Source organism: Phyllostomus hastatus, unplaced genomic scaffold (assembly GCF_019186645.2).
Source record: "Phyllostomus hastatus isolate PE091 unplaced genomic scaffold, TTU_PhHast_1.1 phas_contig_137, whole genome shotgun sequence".
Classification (NCBI taxonomy): domain Eukaryota; kingdom Metazoa; phylum Chordata; class Mammalia; order Chiroptera; family Phyllostomidae; genus Phyllostomus; species Phyllostomus hastatus.
Window position 1 is genome coordinate 17256509 of NW_025333583.1, and position 20108 is coordinate 17276616.

At 42.4% G+C, this 20108-nt stretch overlaps 1 protein-coding gene across 3 annotated transcripts; it reads right to left on the reverse strand.

Moving 5' to 3' along the window:
* Positions 1-4040: 4040 nt before the first annotated feature.
* On the reverse strand, positions 4041-20039 carry FASTKD2 (FAST kinase domains 2). 3 transcript variants are annotated; one of them, XM_045855732.1, is made up of 12 exons: positions 19776-20039; positions 18256-19087; positions 16104-16207; positions 15330-15438; positions 14924-15047; positions 14506-14645; positions 13152-13324; positions 8559-8722; positions 7502-7714; positions 7013-7100; positions 5232-5346; positions 4041-4242 (listed from the first exon to the last, which is right to left on the reverse strand). In XM_045855732.1, the coding sequence occupies exons 2-12, from the start codon at positions 18973-18975 to the stop codon at positions 4123-4125; spliced, it is 2070 nt and encodes a 689-aa protein (XP_045711688.1). In that variant the 5' UTR covers positions 18976-19087; positions 19776-20039; the 3' UTR covers positions 4041-4122. The 3 variants fall into 3 exon arrangements, with proteins under 3 accessions (XP_045711688.1, XP_045711698.1, XP_045711706.1); XM_045855742.1 differs by lacking the exon at positions 19776-20039 and adding an exon at positions 19606-19763; XM_045855750.1 differs by lacking the exon at positions 19776-20039 and having other exon boundaries at positions 18256-18666; positions 18896-19083.
* Positions 20040-20108: the final 69 nt, after the last annotated feature.

Here is a 20108-nt window from a genome sequence, read left to right on the forward strand (position 1 = left end):
TTAACTTCTTTACACCCGCCCCCCACCCCGCCCCGCAGTTGTGCCTGCTCATTAACCTCTTAGAGGTTTCCCCTAATTGCTAAAATGCTGTTCAGGGGATCAAATATTAGAAATGATTTGTTTTCCAATTTTAAGTGTAATATATAGTAGTCATTCTTGAAAATATGAAAAATAAAATGTAAAGAAAGTTAAAATCACTTGCAATTCCTTTTTCGGAAATCCCACTCTCTACATTTTCATCCTTTCCTTTTTATGCACCTCTATGCACTCTTTAAACTGCACTTTCTACAAACAAACTGTGAATCCTAGTAGTTAGTGTTTGCTTCTCCATTTGATATGACTGCAAAGTTTTCCTGTGTCATTAAGTAAATCATGGCACATCCAGATTATGTTTTACAAATATTAAAATTATTTCTTAGAACACTACTTCTCAAATTTTAATGAGCATACAAATCACCTGGGATATTATTAAAATACAGGTTCAGGATCAGCAGGTCTGACATGAGTCCCAAGATTCTGCATTGCTAGTGTCTGTCCAGGACGAGACACATACTGCTGGTCTGTGGACTACACTCTGCAGCGCGGGCTTAGAAGACAGACACATGCCATTAGTGATGAACAGTTAAATGGTTTTCAGTGTTTGGCTCTTACATGGTGAAATGCCATCAATGGAGTAGTAAGAACCCTTACACAGAATGTAGTAATAATACAAATATTTATCAGGTTATACTATGCATGCAAACAGGCACAAAGATGACTAAAAATCTCATTACTGGTCAATGTCAATAGATACCAATATTTTCAAGACACTGGATGCACACAGACAAAGGACATTCCATAGGGAGAGAAGGTAGATCGGTGGTTTCCGGGCAGCAAAAGGCAAAGAGGGAGGAAATTTTAGGAATGGTGTATTTGATTATTGTCTTGACTGTGGTGATCTCTCCATACACACACACACACACACACACACACACACACACACTGCTTGAGTGTGGTTGGTAGGGTAATAATATGGGTGTAATAATTTACAGTTTTAATTTGAACATTTCACCTAACATGTCATATAGTGTACATGAATGTAATATTGTTATGTTACAGAATTACATGCTTATGATTTTGTAATAAAGAGGGGTGTTATTTGTGCCACACCATCTATCTATCTATATATAAAATTGGTAAAAACTTATCAAACTGTATACTTTAAATACATGCAGTTGATGACTATATTTCAATAAAGCTGTTTTTTGAAAAGAGGACAAAAGCCACCGAGGGCACCCCAGCAGGGCCGTGCTAATTCACGTCCCGCCAGCGGCATGTGGGGGTGCCTGCCGCATCCCAACTCAGGTGGCACTGCCGTTTTTAAAGAAAAAAAAAACCCTGCTAATTTGAAAGGCAAAATAATCTCATGTTTGAATGTGCATGTCTTTGATTACTAATAGACTGGAAGTTTTTTCATGTTGATCAGCTCTTTGCTCATTTACCTTTTGCAATGTGTTTCTTATTGATTATAGGAGCTCTTTATTTAGACATGTCATGAATGTATCACTTGTTCCTCCCTTGACATTTACCTTTGTGTGTACTTGATGTAATTATAATATAAATTGACATTTTCAACAAGGTCAAGAATTCAAAAAATTCAACACTGCTCTAAATGTGTGTAAACAAAAAAAACTTATTAAAATAAAAAGATAGAATTACACCAAAAAAATGTAATTCTTCTCCAGTCACCTAATTTCTTTCACAAGGTGATGACAGTGCAAAACTACAAACAAGCATATACATAATCAATTAATATCTTTCATAGTCAGTCTTTTGGTTGTTTAACATAGTAAAACAAAAAGGATTCACCCTTTTGGAAACGGAGACAGTACTAAGATACAAAATATTTTGTAATTTCAACAAGAGCAGTCAGAACTTGGATTTCTAAACTCCCACTTTTTGCTTACTTATTGTCTCCTTGTGTGAGAAATGAACCCATAAAATCAAACTGGGTTTGTGTGGTTTGGGATTTTTTTTTAGTCAATTGAATAAATACCAGAAAAGGAGAATATTTACCTGTTCTCCTGAAGTGAGGAGTAAATCCTTACTTACATTAGTAATCCCAAGAAGACATGCATTGTTACCTGAACTGTGCTCCTGACCCTGCACCTGGAGTCTCCCGGGATGTTCTCAGACCGCAGAGCGATGGAGAATGCTAATACTAGTAATGCCAGTGCAAGAGGAATGCCTTGTCTGCCATTCCAGTTGGTACAAATTCAGGAAAACTACTCCCACAAAAGGTAGTTACGAGTATTCATAAATTGGTCCCATCCTTAAAATATGAGTCATAATTAGCCATTAGAAGAAACAGTTATAATTTAAAGAATGAATCTTAGTTTATTCACAGAATATTTTCAGCTCTTGTTCTGAAGGGTGTAAGGGTTAAATCACTTGGCCAGTCTAGATGATGTCCAGCCTGCAACCAGAATCCAGGCTTCCTGAGACACGAGCCAAAGAGCAGCAGAGGGGGAAGTGAAGTGGCCATGAGCGGCATGGCTGGGTTCTGGGGAAGTGAAATTTGAATTTCAACTTCTGCATCCACGAAGTGAGGGAGGGGCACTGAATGACTGCTGTTTCCTTTCAGCACTAACCTTTGCTAAATGCAGGCTGGATACACCACTAAGACCTCTGACAGGCACAGTCACATTGCTGGAGAGTTTTTAGTGGGGATCCTCAGCCACTTTTCTCTCTCATAAGCCCACGTCAACTCAGGGTCAAACGTTAGCCCTGCCCAACTATCTGTGTAGCATTGGCAAAGAATTTATCCACATATTAGAGATAAGGGAATGAGGGACCTAAGAGAATCATAAGAGCAGCTGCATCTAAATGAGAATCCATTAAGATCATGAAAAGAGAAAATACATGTGACTACTTAGCAGTCCAGTGATTGCAGTTATCCAATAACTGCATGTCTGCATGTTTGGGGCATTTTAGTCCATCTAGGCTGATATTAACAGAATACTGTAAGATTGGGTGGTTTATACACAACAGAAATTTATTTCTACAGCTATGGAAGTTAGAAAGTCCAAGGTCAAGGTTCTGGAAGATTTGGTGTCTGGTGACGGTGTTTGGTGTCTGGATTTGGTATTTGGTGTCCCCTTTCTGATTCATAGGTGGTCACCTTCTCACTCTGTCCTCACACAGCAGAAACAAGAGGAACTCCCTGACTTCTTTTAATCCAATGCGTGAGGGCTCCACCGCATGACCTAACCTTCTCCCAAAGCTCTCCCTCCAAATACCATCACACCGGGGGTTAGGTTTTAACATATGAATTCTGGGGGAGTGTAAATACTCCGTCTTCTTTTTTTTTTGCACAGGGATAAAATAATACTGACTTCATGGTGCCCAGGTTTCACAGGTGAAACTCGCTGTATCCCCAGTGAGTCAAACACAAGTTAGACAGTTGTACAACAAACTCAGACAAATATTTCCACGAGTGAGTGAACAAACATAATTCAGAGTCCTCAAGTCTGACACACAACACAGTTCAGCTATATATGTATTTTTTTAATTTTTATTTATTTTTAGAGAGAAGGGAAAGGAGGGAGAAACATCAATGTGTGGTTGCCTCCCACGTGCTCCCTACTGGGGACCTGGCCCACAGCCCAGGCGTGTGCCCTGACTGGAAATCGAATCAGTGACCCCTTGGTTTGCAGGCTGCACTCAATCCACTGAGCCCCACCAGCCAGAGCTATATATATAATTTAAAACAGGGGTCCCTGACCCCTGGGTGTGACCTGTATGGGTCTGTGGTCTGTTAGGAACAGCCTCCTGATCCCCTCACCCCCACCAGAGCTTGGCCTCCTGAACCACACCACAGCCCCCTACCCCCCATCCCGCGCCATGGAAACTGGTCCCTGGTGCCAGAAAGGTTGGGGACCCATTCTGGAATTTTCTCAGCATTTTCTAAAATGCCCATGATAACATTTCTTCCATTCTTAAAATTAATTTTAATAGTGAACTAACACTTTTTGTTATGGTGAGCAGTCAAGTAAACCCCATTTACAGTTGAGCTGTAGTCTTTATTAAAATTATTTTTACAACTTATGTCTGCCTCCTACCATGAAAACATTGTTTGTTACTTTAACAGCTACTTTGAAAATTAACGTCAGCAGTAGACGGGGCTTCAGTTGAATAGATTTCAGACTTCAAAAATGTTACGGCGTCCTTCATCTCTAGTTTTTCCATCTCCCAGTTGTTGACCTTACCAAAGAAAGAGGGAAATAATCAGTTTGCAAGAAAATGATGACACATAAAAGCTAGTTTCTAGATCCAAACATATTAAAGCAACATCAAGCTGACTGCTTTTTTAAAGCAAATGTTATAATTACTCACATCTTAAAGGTTCAGTTAATTGTACTAGGGTAGAAGAAGGCTCTAACGCTGAAAATTATAAAAACTTGAAAGGTCCTCTAAAGGGTACAAAAAATCCTTTCTTGGGATAATTATCCCTAGAATACATATTAACAGTCAATATGAAAAAAAGGTCTTAAATAATCACCCAATAAGAGAAAGGGGCAATCTTAACCTCAGGATGTACGTGTGCTCCCTTTCTGCATACTTAGGTACCATAATGAAGATTAGAATGTTTACACTTCACATTATGTACAGGACCAGATGGCCTTTGGACAGATCCCAACATTAACATAAATATAAATTTACTTGTAAAGTTCTTGCTCCATATACCTGGAGGCTGTTCAAGAAAAGCAAAAAGGGAGGACTCACGGACACAGAAAACAGCGTGGGGATTGTTGGGAGGACAGGGGATATAAGGAGACTAAATGGTAATGGTAAAAAAATACAATAAAGATTAAGTCAAGAAGAAAAGAAAGAGAAAAGCCATGATGCTCGGAATCAAAATGAAGCACTCAGGGAAGGGGGAGACCCACCCTCTTATACCCGCCCAGCTTCTTCTGGTGCTAAACACCCTAGGGCAGCCTCACACTGGCCCACGAAAACAAAACTTTAACAAAAAGGACTACAGTGACCAAGCGTAGCATTTATAAACCTTAGTAAATGACAGTAATCATTTAAGTAAAGGCCAATCATGTACCAGGAAATAATAATTAAAACACGTATTTCGATACTACTGACAATTCCTCTGTGATCCTGGTAACCAACTTCAACTACAACATCCGGGGCAGGATGCATGTCAGTCACTGAAGAATCTGTCCTTTGCATTTTTTTCTTACCAAGATCACATGAAAGCCCATTGCTTTCAAATGACGCATTTTCATAGCGAGGAATCCTCTGGGGTGGGTTAAATCCAAACAGTAAGTAGATCTAGGAACACAGAGTATAGCTAATCTGAAAATGAAAATACACAACAGGCGAATAGTTACTAACGAGATTACCATTAACGAGATTACCATGTATGATCTTGCCGTTTTGCTGTTCTTCAGAGATTTCAGAGTTTCGCTCCCCACTGACCGCTGTCCTCACCATTCCCCACTGTCTGAGTCCTTCACTCCCTTGCCACTGGGCTTCTGTAGATACTCCAGTATATGAAGGCTACCCTGGTAATCAAAAGCTTATAAAAATGCTTCACACACCTATCCCTCAATCATCTTTAAGGGTGTCTACGGTCCTAATAAGGAAAAATTTCCAGTATGAAAGCATGCGTTTTAAGGCTTTGCTAATCTCTGAGTAAACATAATTGTTTATGCCACTAGCAGAAGTACTGATGTAGATAATACCAAATGGTAAATGCCCTTCTTGCACAGACTGTCTCCCAGAGAGACAGCACTTAAAAAATGGAATAGGGAGACCAAATACACAAAAGAAAACACTAAAAGACAAGCCTGAAAGAGATATAATCTGCATGTGTAACAAAAATGTGGAATATGTAATGTGATGTCTTCATTGTTCTTGGCCTTTGGGGAACAGACAAGACATTTGTATCCCCACTGCCTTCTGTTATACTCTGGCTGTTATCTGAGATCACAGATAAGAGAAAAAAATTATATTTTTAAAGGGATGCTCAGATTCCTCACTTCTCAGTACCTTAGGCTGAAAGTACTACGTTATGTTATTATGCCAAAGCAGTGGAGAATCCGAAAGAGAAAAATGTCCTTCCCGCGGCATCAGAGAGAAAGCCTCTGTGTGCGGGGAGACGGGCACCACGCACGGGAGGGGGGTGGGTGTGCGAGACGGAGCACGCCGGGTGGGCGCAGAGAGAGAGGAGAGCTACAGAGCTGCGTGTGAGCGGAGAGGGGCGGGCAGAGGAGAGTGTGAATCCTTCTGGATTTCCTCTGTGCCTCTCCCTGCCGGGTTCAAGAGCATGTCCCACAAAGCCAGACAGGACATAAGTGTGCTGGGGTCAGGGCCCACGTCTGACCCACATTTGTTGACCCACGCATGTCCCATGGGGCCCAGCGGAACCTTTCCACAGAGGCTGCTGAACACCGGCCATGCGCAACACGAGCGGGTGCACCTGCTTCAAAGAATTCTCCCCGTTTCCCCCAGAGACACCCTGTCTGTAGTGTGTGGGTCGAGGACACGACTGAGGACCGACTTCGACGTGGCTTGACCCGTGTACGATATAGCCCAACAAAAAAGCTGAAGCTTCTCTATCTTTACAAAAGTCTTCACGGCAGAGAAAAATATTTACTGGGCACTTGATTTTTGTAGATGCCTGAATTCTTTATAATCACCATTGCATTATCTTGTCAAAAGTTTACACTGCACTGATAGTTCCAATTGTGTGAACACTTTTTTTGAACTGTTTGGCTTTGAAACTGAATTTATAAAACTTGCCTATTCCATTAAGTGGCCCAACTCCAGACCGCTGTCTCCAGCCACCGTGCCCACACCTAACACCCACGGAGCGGATCAGTGGTTGAGAGGTCTCTTGGTGCGTTACAAGCTCCACAGAAATATAAAGTCTTAGCATTGTTACGGCTATTTCATAGGAAGTCTTTGAGAATTAAGATTCAAAATAAGAAAGCTCAGCAAATGAATAGATGTACGCAACCTTTGCATATCTGTAGCAGGAGTTACCACAGTCACATCAGAAAGTGGAAGCACCTGGCTCCTGTTAGAATCCATTCTGATTTCAAAATCTGAAAGAAAACAATTGATATTAATTTTTCAAACACTGCTCCAAGTGATTTTCTGTTTCAAAAAACCCTCCTACTACCAATACCGAAAATGGCAGCCGCTAAAGTAGACTGAGCTCACCAAGCGCCAGACCCGGGCCTGGATTTTACATGTACCATCTCATGTACTGCTCACAGGAACCCCCGGAGGTGAGTACTAACGTTAGTGCCATTTCACACACCAGCAAAGGGAGGCTGGGAAGTGGCTGAAGCCACAGCACAAGCAGTGTGAGCACCCAAACCCCAGCAGTCCAGCTCCAGAGCCCGCCTGCACCACACTGAAACGCCACGAACAGCTGTCTTTTGTCAGAAAGAGAGGAAAACAAACAAAACGAAACAGATGGAAATCATATCAAGTCCCATACCAATATGATAGTTATGTGGCAACTGTACATTTTCTGAGAAGTACCCCTCTCCCAGGAGGCTACTCAGCACCTCAGCAACCTTTGCATTTGGGTACAGCAGTGGGGACGGCAACGATGGCAGTGCTAAGTCCACGGCCTTCTGGTAAGGAACGTCATCGAGTTTCAGACAGGCGGCCAAAATATGAAGCTTGCGAATGTTTCTCTCCTTGTTATCTACAAGAAAGAAGACGTGTACTTTAGAAAAAACAGCGATGCCACGATTAGGAAACGGCATCAATGCACCTGCGTTTCTGGTGACCTGTTTACCAGGAGGGATCGCCCTGTGCTCCCCTAGTTCTCCCGGATCAGTATCAGATCAGTACCCTGTATTGGTCATGGTTTAAGGTGTAACGAATCTTTCGAGGAGATTCGGTCTAAGCCCTTCACCGAGGAGATGAAGAAAGGCCCAGGAAGGTTAAGACAGCTCATGATCAACTAAAGGCAAAGTCCATACCAGAATCCAGGTCTCCTGGGTTCCACGCTGGGGCTCCCCTAACTTGATAACCTGAAAAATCTAAATGTGGTGTTCCTTCTGCTCAATTCAACTTTATAATTTCATACATTGTTTTTAGAAGAACTTAAACTACTTTATTCTCAGACACATAGAATTTTGTACTCCATGCTTGTTAGTGCTTTTCCTTGTTCAAAATCAACAATTTGGTTCCTGCAGTAAATAATTTGCTACTTTGGTAACTAGTTGGTTAACTGATCTAACAGGCTGTGCCTTCATTACAGGCCGTGAGAAACAACATAATTACAATTGTGGGAGTTGCCTTAGTTTGGCTTCAGAGGCGGCACCCAAGGGTGAGGAAGTCAAACACCTCGGCTCAAGGCATCAGGTGTCAAAGGTATCAGGAAAGGAGGGATGATGATGTGTTTCTTGCAGCTGCTTCTGCACAGCCTCTGCACCACCACGGCTCCTTCCCTCAGCAGACTCTGTTCTGTGTGTTCTAACACTGGGCCAACTCAGCCCCGTGCAGGGTCCACGGGAGATCGCCGCCGGGCATGCACACCCTACCTGACCTCAACAGCTCATCGATGAGGTCCTGTTGGAGAAGCTGATGGATCGGAGCCAAGGGAAAATGGTTCATCAAGCAAAATGAACACACAGCATCCAACAGGTTTTCCGAAGAGATGTGGTGGAGATAGCCAGTCAGAGTGCTGGCCATGACGTTGAGAAACCTTCGGGGCAACAAAGAGAAGTCAGCTTTCAAGTATAAAGAGGAGACAAGGTCATGGTAGAGCTGGTGAGGTGCCACAGCACCAATGGCTTTAAGGAGTCCAAAGAAAAAAGATTCAAAACCAGGCTTGAAATAACTATTCACACATTTGTCAGGTCAGGTGGCTATCTCGTAATATATGTGTCTCAATAAAAGTTAGCTACCATTGTCTTGCACAGGACAAATGTTTTACTCATTCAATTCCTATTAAAACTCTACAGGGTATATATTATCATCACCCTCCTAATAAAGATGAGAATACAGGCTCAGAGAGGTTGTGTAACTTCTCTGAGAAAACACAGCCAGGAAGTAGCGGGGACAGATTAGGACCCAGGTTGTCAGGCTCCAGAGCCTCTCTCTAACCATTACGCTAGACTTTTATCATGAGCACGTCCACAAGGCCTGGACCACCACTGCGGTTTTATAACCAGTTCATATCCTCCAGCTATCAATATTCTGATCTTCAAACACCCTAAGTCTAATCCCATCACCCAGTGTGACGAAGCCGTACGCATAGAAGAGCAAAATCAGGGAAGGTTACTCATCCGGTGACCACTGCTCATAAACGGCACCAATCCCCCTGGAAACCAGGCCCGTCTGACTCTCAGGGCAGAAGCCGCGTGTCCTCGGGGAAGAGAAACCTGAGCACACGCCAAGTGCTGAGACCGTGCAAGGGCAGGAAGCGAACAGCTAGCTTTGGGATAAGGAGGATTTCAGTAAGTGGCAAAGACGAGGAAAGGGAAAATCATTTGAAAGGAAGCAGAGAAACGGAGAGCTGAGAGTGCACACTGTCTGTCCTGCGGTAAGGAAACAGCTAGGCTGACGCGCAGACAAGTGACTCGACGGCAGGGCCAAGTGGGCCCTGCAGGCAGCCCTTACTGACAGGGAGGCTGTACAGGACGGTGTCTGAGGTCAACTGGCAGGTCCGTGGGTGGGAGCAATGGGTGAGGGAAGGGGCAGGGGCAGAGGTGGGCTAAGCAGGACTGCGGGGTTACAATGGGATGGGAACAATGTGATCGCTCTGGAGACATCAGAGAGGCAGCACCTACCAACTGAGGACGACTGAATTCACGCGAGAAAGGCTGCAGGTGGCTACGTCTGGAGCCCCCGTGGTGACCACCTCTCCAGGACCCTCTCGTCCTGCTCCTGATGCCTCAGCAACAACAAACCACGTGCTGTTCCCCGCACATGCTCTGCTGTCTCTTTCCCCCCTGACTTGAACATGGATCCTTCTACTTAGAAGTTCTTTTCTGCTTATCTTCCAGGATCTGCTCAGGTACCTTCTCCTCCAGGCAGCACTACTCGGCATCCACCTGGACCCTCCACTTTACCACGCTAGCTTCTGGGCACATCCCCCCTCTGTGTCCCCATGTCCGGTAGGAAACCCTACCACTCCAATTCACGTGTCTGCACTTCCAGTTACACAGGATCCTCGGGCGAGAAGGTTACGTCTTACTCGTCTTTGTACCTGAGTGCTTGGCACACGCTGTCTGACTAAATGAACAAATAAACTGAGATGAGGATAGGAGGAGAATGAGTCAAAAATAATGATCTAAAAACTCACCAAGTTGTACACATTAAATAAGTACAGCTTTTCACATATTAATAATACCTCAATAAAGTGGTTTTAAAAACTCACGTTGCATGGTGGTTAGTAAACAGTAAATAACTGACCAAGAAACAAAAAGAAGGAGCTGACTTCCAGGGTCACCGACCACGAGACACCTGTGGGGCCCGGAGCCCACTGCAACCCACAGGGGTGCGGGTCTGGTAACACACGAACAACTGGAGATAAGCACCGATCGAGGGAAACCAAAGGACTGACATAACGGAGTTGAAATGTTAAAGGCTTTCTCCCTTAGGTTTCAAACCCGGAAGATACTCCGGATTTAACACGCCTTCCTTCCCCGAGGCCATCACATAACTAAATGACTCATGCACAACATGTGGATATACAATGTGTTCCGCCGAATTTTCTACCAACCTTCTATCTACTGCATTCCAGCTAGACAACTCACTCCCCGAATGCTCTGAATCACCTGCCTCTAAACCCTTTGCCCTTCCAGCCTGAGGTGCCATCCTCCCTCCTCCCTCCTCCACAAGGCATCGGGCATGCCGCCTGCCATTTCCCGCCTTCCTCGGGATGTGCAACCCTTGCCTCCTTAACTGGACTGGATGCAGAGAGACACAAACTTCCTCTCTTCCAAGTTCCCAGAATACCAGATTCAAGCGACTGCATGTTCATGGGCATTCGGAAAATTCGGACTGATTAATCCTGACCTGTCAGCCACAACTCTCATTGCCCTCATTTCTCCAAAGAAGAGGGTTTCTCAACCTCAGCACCATGGACATTTGGTCTGGAGAATTCTTTGAGCGGGGCAATACTGTCTGTAGTGGGACATTAGCAGCATCCCCGTGCCTCTCCCCACTAGAGAACAGCAGCACCCTCCCCTCTACCCACCTTCCCCAACATGAAAACTAACGTCCCCAGATAGCAAAAAATGCCCCCTGGGAGGCAAAAATACACCCCCCCCCCACTGAAAACCAGTGGGTTAAATAAAAGCAGAGAAGACAAATAGAAGTACAATGTTCATGTTCTCCCTCTCTATGATCTGCTCCTGATGTGTTTTATTGTACTTCCCAACCTTTATGGGACAGCTTAGAGTTACCTTTGTCAGTCCCCCTCTATTTCCAGTATAACAATTTTACTGGACAAGGCTATTTCTTGAGATGTCTATAGTCAGCTGAAAAACTCCCTGACCACCTAGTGTTAGTTCTAATCCATGGAGTCTGTGGGTCTGTTTCTGAAGTTTTTATCAGAGGGAGGGGGCTTGGGGGACTGGATGAAAGAGTGTGAAGGAACAAAGCAAACAAACCATATATATATATATATATCTCACAAAGACACAGACAACATAGTGTGATCAGGAAAAGGGGATGGGGAATAGGTGGAGGGGGACAAAAGAGGGACAAATGGGGACAGAAAAAGACTTTGGGACGATGAGTGCATGATACCATGTGCGAATATTGTTTTATTGAGTTGCACACTTAAAACCTATATGGTTTCATAAATCACTGTCACCCCAATAAGTTCAACTTAAAAATAAAGAATAACGGGTTAATTACCACTCAGGTTGACGGTATTAGTCAAGAAAGTATCAGAGGAACATGGGAGGGCCCCGTAAGAACCAAGCTAGGGAGCAGAGGCAGGTCAAATTTGGGGACTCTTGTCCATCTGTACTACTGTACCCACCTATCCTGTGCCAGACTCCATGCGAAGTCCAGAAGAACAGAACCTGGGTCTGCCTCTATAGTCTTCCAGCTGAGGAGTGGAGGCAGACTTGTTGACAAAGGATTACAGCTAGAGGCCAAGGCTTCACTGGAGCCTTGGGTGTGACGAGCCCAGGGGCTCTCATGAGACATTTGGGGGGCACAGGAAATGCAGTATGAACTGAGTCTCTCAGTCCCATGGAGAGAGTTGACCTGCTGCACAGGGACAGGCCTGGGACCCAAACTCAGTCAGATTTTCTATTTGGGAAATCTGACTCTTGAGGGAAAACCATGGGGACAGGAAATAGCCGAAGCCAAGTCACGTGAGGTCAAAGAGAAGGCCGCTGTGGGGCTCTGGCCCTGGAGACTTTCAGGACTGCCACCGCTGGCCCCGCCCAGGCCTCTGCGGCCTACCCTCTTTATTTTTCTTTACATCTAACAATTACCGTGTGCCAGGAGTTGTTTTAAGAACCTGACACAGGGTAGCTCATTTAATCCTTGCAACAACCCAATGTGATCAGAAACAACTCTCATTTCTTATCCCCACCAAACAGATGAAGAAACCGAGACAGACATAACTTGCCAAAAGTGAAGTAGCTCAAGAACGGCAGAGCTAAGCAAAATGTCACCAATCTTCTAACAAATGACATTTCATACGCGTTTCTCATTTTTAACAAACCCTAACTGACCCAGGGAGGAAGGAAAGATGTACTGGGCGGTGTGTTTGAGGAACTGCTGCATTTAATAGTAGAAATGCATGGCTGTGGGTCAATATGAAAATAGAAAGCAATCGTTTGGCACTGAATGAACAGTTAAGTTCAAAACTGAACTATGAACTCAGGAACTGAGGGAATAAGCAGGGAAAGTTTGAAATGATGACTCCTATTTCATTATATCATAAATGTATCAGAAAGAACAAAGGAATAGGCAAGAGAAAGAACAAAAATAAAATAAAACTCTGTGTAACTTCATAAATAAAAAATACTATGTTCTCTTCCATGACATGGGTGATGGCCGTGGATGTATTTACTGTAATGACTCACTGACCTTGTGATGATTTGTAATCTTTTCCACAAACATGTTATGTGGCAACAAAAAAGTTAAAGGAGAGCAGTACATACTCTTGGGTGTGGGGCCCGCAGAGGTGATTCAGAGAGGAGTACACGTGAAGAACAGAGATGAGGCTCTTCATGTTCAGAAAGCCAGGCTCGTCCACTACTTTCTTCATAAATAAGTCCATCAAAGCAGCATGTCGAAAGGCAAGGTTTTCAAATAAAACGAGGAGAAAAAGAACCTTAAAAAAAAGGGAATTGAGGAACAACTTTTTAATAATTACAGTATGGTAGTAGTAATTTATTCAGATCTCAAAAAATTTAACCAGCAATAGAATTGTTCTGGTTAAGAGAATATTCCCTAAAAAAGGAACATACATCTTTTTCTCACAAAATCTGTTTCAGTCATTTTTGAGTGGGGTGTTAAGTTAATAAGCAACTTCTTTCTATAAGCAGAAAACCAGAGGATACAATGGCTTCTGTGTTTCCATTTCATTAAAAATAGATCCTATCCTACAGGCTTTTCATATAATACACCCGAAGACTACTTTAAATACACCTTTTCTGAAGTTTTTCAAAGTGAGCAGCTCAGTTGTGAACTGCTCCTCCTTCCAAACCTAGACACTTCCTAGGTTCTAACGTCTAAGTGGCAGCTGAAAATTTTCTGTATTCAATATGAATTTCTATAATTGAGAACAGAGATGAAATAGTATGATTAAATTGAAATTTCCAGTTCACTTCTCATTTCCCTCTTGGCCCTGCTCATGATTAGTACTTCTCTTTCCAAAATCATTGTCTATGGCAAACTCAGTATGTTTCTTACCCTCCACAGTAAACTAAACCTACTGACCTAACGGTTACCATGGCTTAATTGCAAAAAGAAGTTTTTACCAGCTGCTCCATTCATGTTTGTTACTAACACAGCACCTGAATTTAAAGGCCCTCCCTCTAGAGGACATAAGCAAACGTTCCACAAATTAAAAATGGACATGACCATTGAGTAATGGCATTTTATGCTTCAAAAAGCGTAAGTCTGTCACAGCACCCAGATTTATTATTCATCTCCCAGATTTATTATTCTAAATCTAGCAAAAAATAAACAAATAAATAAATAAGGAGAAAGAAAGAACTAATTCTAATTATGCAAAGTGCAATACAACCTTTTAAAGAACAAAGAGAAGAGCAAACATTAAACAATATAATTTTTATTTCAGACAGAAAGAGTCAAAAGATTGAGTGGTACATTAATGAGTAACTCTCCAAAATGATAAGGAGCTAATTTTTCAAAAGTCAACTTGGCAATGGAATATTCTGGTATCTTAACTGCTATAAAGCTGATAGAGAAATACCTAGAATGTTAAATAAATAGACATGCTTTTTGAATTCATTTCTGAGGCTTATTCTAACCTACTAACATACTTACATGTTTCAACTTGCAGATGTCAAAAGCTGCAGCCACATAATCTGCTATCCCATTGAAAAGATCCAAATTATGGTATCGGAGGTCTCTGCAAGACTGCACGATGTTGATCAAAACTTTAATAGGACACCCATGGATATTACCTTTAAGAATGAGTTAAATAAATAAACAAAAATACCAGGCAGTTTGTAATGCAAGATCCCAGATACTCAACACTCAATACTTGTGTTTCATTTTTTTTTTTTTTAAATAGCACAGTAGTAGAAAAGAAGAAAACTACAGGAAAAAATAAAATGTAGATTGAACCATATCATCAGGTATTTTTCACATGTAATAGCAAAGTTTCTGAAACAAGCAAAATAAATCTAGTCCAGAGCAGCAGGTGAGATGCAAAAACTCGCGAGAGAGGAGGTCCCCTTACCTACGACCGACTTACTGCACTCATTCAGAAGGGCAACGGAACGGTGATCCATCGCGGCCAGCACCTCAAACATGTGCTGGCTATTCAACACAGAAAATCTGTCTAATTCCCTCACAGCTTTCATCTGAAGAAAAACAAGATTAAATTGATCATTTGTGGTAAAAGAACTTAAACTTTTATATTTAAATAAAAAACATAAAGTTCAAGAAAAATGACTCAAATAGATATACAGATTAAATATATATTTATATACACAGATAAATGTAAATCTACTTTTATTATTTCACTTTAACAAAGTTATACAAAAGTATAACAATGTCCTAAAAACTGACAGTAGGAAGTAAAGGCAGATCACAAGAAATATTTTTTTCAAATTGCATCCACTAGAGAAAATTCAGGTCTTTACCTCCAGTTTCCTTTTAAGAGAAATTGGTGCATCTTTTCCAATACTTCTCATCACAGTTTGTAATGTGAAGACACGTTCTATTTTCCAAACTTGTTGATCAACTAGTATCCTGTAATCAAAGTAACCATCACAGACCTAGAATCTTAAAACCAGAAGAGAAATCTCTAAAGTCATTTGGTCTAGCTCCTACTTCTAGCACAAAATATGAAGCCCACAGACATGATGTACCTGCTCAAGACAGTAAGTAGTTAGTGAAAGATCCACTAGCACTATTTCCCCTTCCGCTATCATGATGAATGAACAAATCTCATCAGATTATAGTAAGATATCCCAATGCAGTCAATGAAAAAGGGAATTAAGTATTATTCTCGCTGGCCTGTGATGTTATATCAGTTGCATCAATTTTATAAATTCTAAAACTCAAGCTGCTTTCTGAGCCAGGCCAGTGTCATGGACCCCCACACAGTGCCCACATAACCATTAAGAACTGAATATGTATCAACTCTCTCCCAGCTCACACCAGTACCCTATCTTAAACTTAGATGTTACCCATACCTTTCTTTCTTATGGTGGACCCTAAAAGCAGCACTATTCCCACTTTTACCTAGTCCAGAGTTGGAATTTTAAGTTTAATAAGGTTTTAAAGAATGTAACTACCATCAAAGTTTCCCCCAAACCAAAAAAAAAAAAAAGCAGTTCACTTGCAGCTGGGTTTGTTTGAGAACTTAGAGACACAGAGATTGCCACACGAAGAAAGCACGAGGGAGTCCTCACCGCAGTCCTGCTCGGATAACATCCACATTCTTGCACGGCTCCATTGCCTCTAAAACAGTTGACAAAACTGAAAGACATTTCTCATCACACTCATTGATACGTTCCTATGGAGATACAATTACAGAAACACTACTGATGATGAACCCACAGTAGACTATTGTCCCCACGCAAAACCACCAAACTGACGCTTTCCATTAAGGGGTCAAATATGAAACCAATAATTCATACAGAGTCAGTCCTCAATAAATAGCATCTTTGGAAAATAAAACGTCAGACAGAGTGAATTTTCCAAATAATTAATACATACTCTTTTACACATCAAAACTCTTTACATTCACCATCATCACTGAAAATCCATTTGATATTGATTATATTCCTCTGCTTCTGAAATAACTTTCATCAAACATTATTTTTTATCTCTTCTTAGGACTCCAGGTCATCATGAAGACAAGTGCTTAAAAATAAACTATTTACTTATTATCATTGAGTTTAGAAGTCTGAGATGCTCACTCTCAAAAGGTAAATGATCACTTTCATAAGCGACCCCTCCCTCATCACACCTCGTGTAGTCTCGGTGACATCAAACAGGACACTGACTCCCTTGTTTAAAGCAAAAAGTGGCTCCCCACCAATTTTACCCTCCTCCCGATCCACTCTCCCTTCATACAGTGATCTACAACACGAATATGAGCATCCCAACCCTTTGCTTAAAATACTTCAATGGATCCTCATTGCCTATAGGATAAATCCAAACTCCTTAGCGAAACATGAAAGGCTCTTTGATTCTCCCCCTTTTTCTAGCCTCATATCTTGCCTCCTCCCCCCACCCCCTCCTCCATGACCACCACATTCACAATTTCCCCCCATCCCCTCAAACACACAACCCCAACATTCTGTGCTTTGGCTACACTGAGCTACTTTCCGCTCCCCAAACTTGCCAAGCTTTTGTTCTGGGATGAACATGCAGTCTCCTCTGCTTGAAAAACCATCCCATTCACTCCCAACCTCTCACAAACTGCAGTGCGTTCCTGGGATTCGGCTTAGGCATCATCCCCCTACTGGACTAGCATCCTAGTTCTACAGTGGACTAGGTGTTTGTTCACTCGTTCAGGATACGCTTATCAAGTACCTATGAACAGCGGCATTAACAAATATGTGACCTTGGGCAAGTTTTTTAACCTCTCTAAGCCTCTGTTTCCTTACTCATTGGTAAGATGAGAGTAACAGCACCTACTTTAAAAGGCTACACTGAGGATTACATGAGGCAATTCTGTTTTCAAACACATCTCTGCCTCAAACATTAGTCCTGTATCCTTCTCCCCTCTTGCCGTCCTGAAGGTCTCCCCTGACTAGACTGGAAGCCCATTCTACACTCTCGTAAGACTCCATGTTTTCGTTGCATTGCGCCAAAAGGTCTATGTGGCCATGACTTTGTTCACAACCATAATCCCTCATGCTCAGTACAATGCCTATAACATGGTTAATATATGACTCAAATGAATGTTGGTTATTTTTTGTAATTGCCTACAAAACATCCATATTCCCTCTAGATTATAAGGGCAAGAATCATGTCTTCTCTATCTTCCTACCCCTTAGAGGCAAGTACAGTAAGTAACTGACATATAGTTGACACCCTACAAGTGTTTACGGCATGAATAAATCCACTAGTTTTATGATGTTAGCAAATTTGCTTAACATCACCAAGTCTGTTTTCCCACCTGCAAAACTTAGGTAACATCAACTTTGCAAAGCTGGTGAAAGGGTTAAATACAATTATATAAGTAAAAGGCATAATAACTCAGTAAATATTACTTCCCTTCCTTTTTTTCCTTCCGTCAACTGAACAACCTTCCCTACATACTTTGTATCTCTTCTCATTTTAGCTTATTACTCACTATTACTCAACTCTGGAAAAGAAAAATGGGACAAGCTTTCATAAATTTCCATAGCAAAAGGGAAGGAAGACAGAGCTCATTGAAGGACTCTAAATCATATACAGAGAAACAAATATAAAGGAAACCACCATTCCCCTGACAGTCTCTATTTCCCCTCATTATTTCAACATATGCCAAGACTACATTTCTATTTCCCTCCCTTCTTTCAAGATATGCAAACCAAGTAAAAGGATATTTAAGTCTCCTTCTGACCTTACCTGGACTACCCTCAGCAAAGTCTGCACCAACAGCGTGTTCTGGGGAATACCAAGCTTCACTATGGCATGAAGACCGAACAGCACGTGGTCATAGTACATGATCTTGGCTTCCCTCATCATGTGTTCACACAGCTGGGTAAACGCAGGGTGGTTAAACATCAATTGTTTCTCAAAGCGTTTCTGGTCTTCGGACATCCTTTTGGCAATTGTCCACATTGCTGAGAAATAGTTACTACTAGGAAATGTTGGTGCTTCTGAAAATGTATCTAACACATCACTCAGGGAATTGCACTCCTGAGACAGTTTCCTCCAGCTGACAGGGGTGGGTTTTGTTTCCTTGGTGGGAACAACTTCATTGGAGGCCTCATGATGAAAGTTTATTTTCTTCAGTCCATCATCACAGACAGGAGACTGTTTTGAGTCAAAGGATAGTCTTCTAGGACAAAGCAGCCTGCTGAGTCTAAGGGCTGTTACAGCACCTACACCCTTTGTTTGAGAGTCATTTCCTGACTTAAAGAACAGGGCATCCTGAAAGAGACTTCTAATAGATGACTGCATTTGATCATCAAAGTGATTTAAGAGGTTTCTTGGGCTCCCGTTTGAATAAACAATTTTTGGTCTGCACAATTCCAAAGGATACAGCCTCACAGTTCTGCTTGTTGGAGCTAAAGCACTGAATTGCCTGAGGTTCCATATAAAGGAACCCGCTCGGTTATTCATTTTGCTATCCACTGAAACCCGTTCCGATGGCTTTAAAGTTGTCAATATGATACAAACGTCGCTTCCATCAGTGGATGAGAACACATGCCGCTGGGGTTTTTTTTTTTTCCCCCTGTAGAAGGAGGGGTTATGAAAAGAATAAAAATTGAAGCAAAACTTTTACCTAAACAAATGAAATGCATTCAAGAGACTAAGTGGGAACCTATGGAGACATGAAAGATTTCACTAAAATGGTGAAACTCTTCTACTACTATGGGCTTCCCCCACTTCTACCACAATGTATGTGCACATTCTCTAAGGGGCCGGGTTACTTGGTAAGTAGTCGTTGTATATACGAGCTTAACTTTTTTTTTCTTTTTTAAGAAGAAGTGGATTTCTGGTGGAAAAAGTACCCCACAAAGCTTCCTCTGCACGGAAGGGTTTTATGTTACCATTGCCTTCGGACGTGTCTTCAAAGAAAGTTAAGGGTTTAACGTTGATGGATACTTTTTAACATGAGGATTTAGCAACGACAGATGCTGGACAGTCAAGAAGAATATGAACAAAGTAAACCGACTCGGGAGGAAGCGGCAAACCAAAATGATGTTTCCATGTGGCCTGCCTTTGGGAGGGAGACACAACCAGTCTCACCAGGTTTCAGAAAGTGACAGGAGTCCGTCCTCTCGGAACTAGGCCATCCAGTACTACCCCACCTCCCTAAATCTAATGCCCGGCTCATTCCTGAGACTGTCTCCGAAAAGCAGTTAAGTCTGAAATGTAGCACCGCCAAGGGCTCCAGGCTACGAACGTCCCCCACTGACCTTAGATCTGGACCCCGTGGTTACAACATTCTGATACCGCCGGGACAGCGTCTCGGCGAGCTGCTCGTATCGCGAGATGTGAAGGATCCTTCGTAGGTCCAAAATTGCTCGTTCGCAGCGATCTGCAGATTCACTTAGTGATACGAAAGCCTACCGAAGAGAATGACTAGTTTTCTTACCTACGGAGTTAGGACGGGGGGAGCCCGCAGAGGTTTTAAAGGCAATGTATGATCGTGTACCCCAAAGTTTAACTTTTCCTGCTGGGGCACCAGATCCCGCGCTCAGCTACAGAGTGCGCCTGCGCCTTGCCCTTGGCGGTGTGGTTGCCAGGAA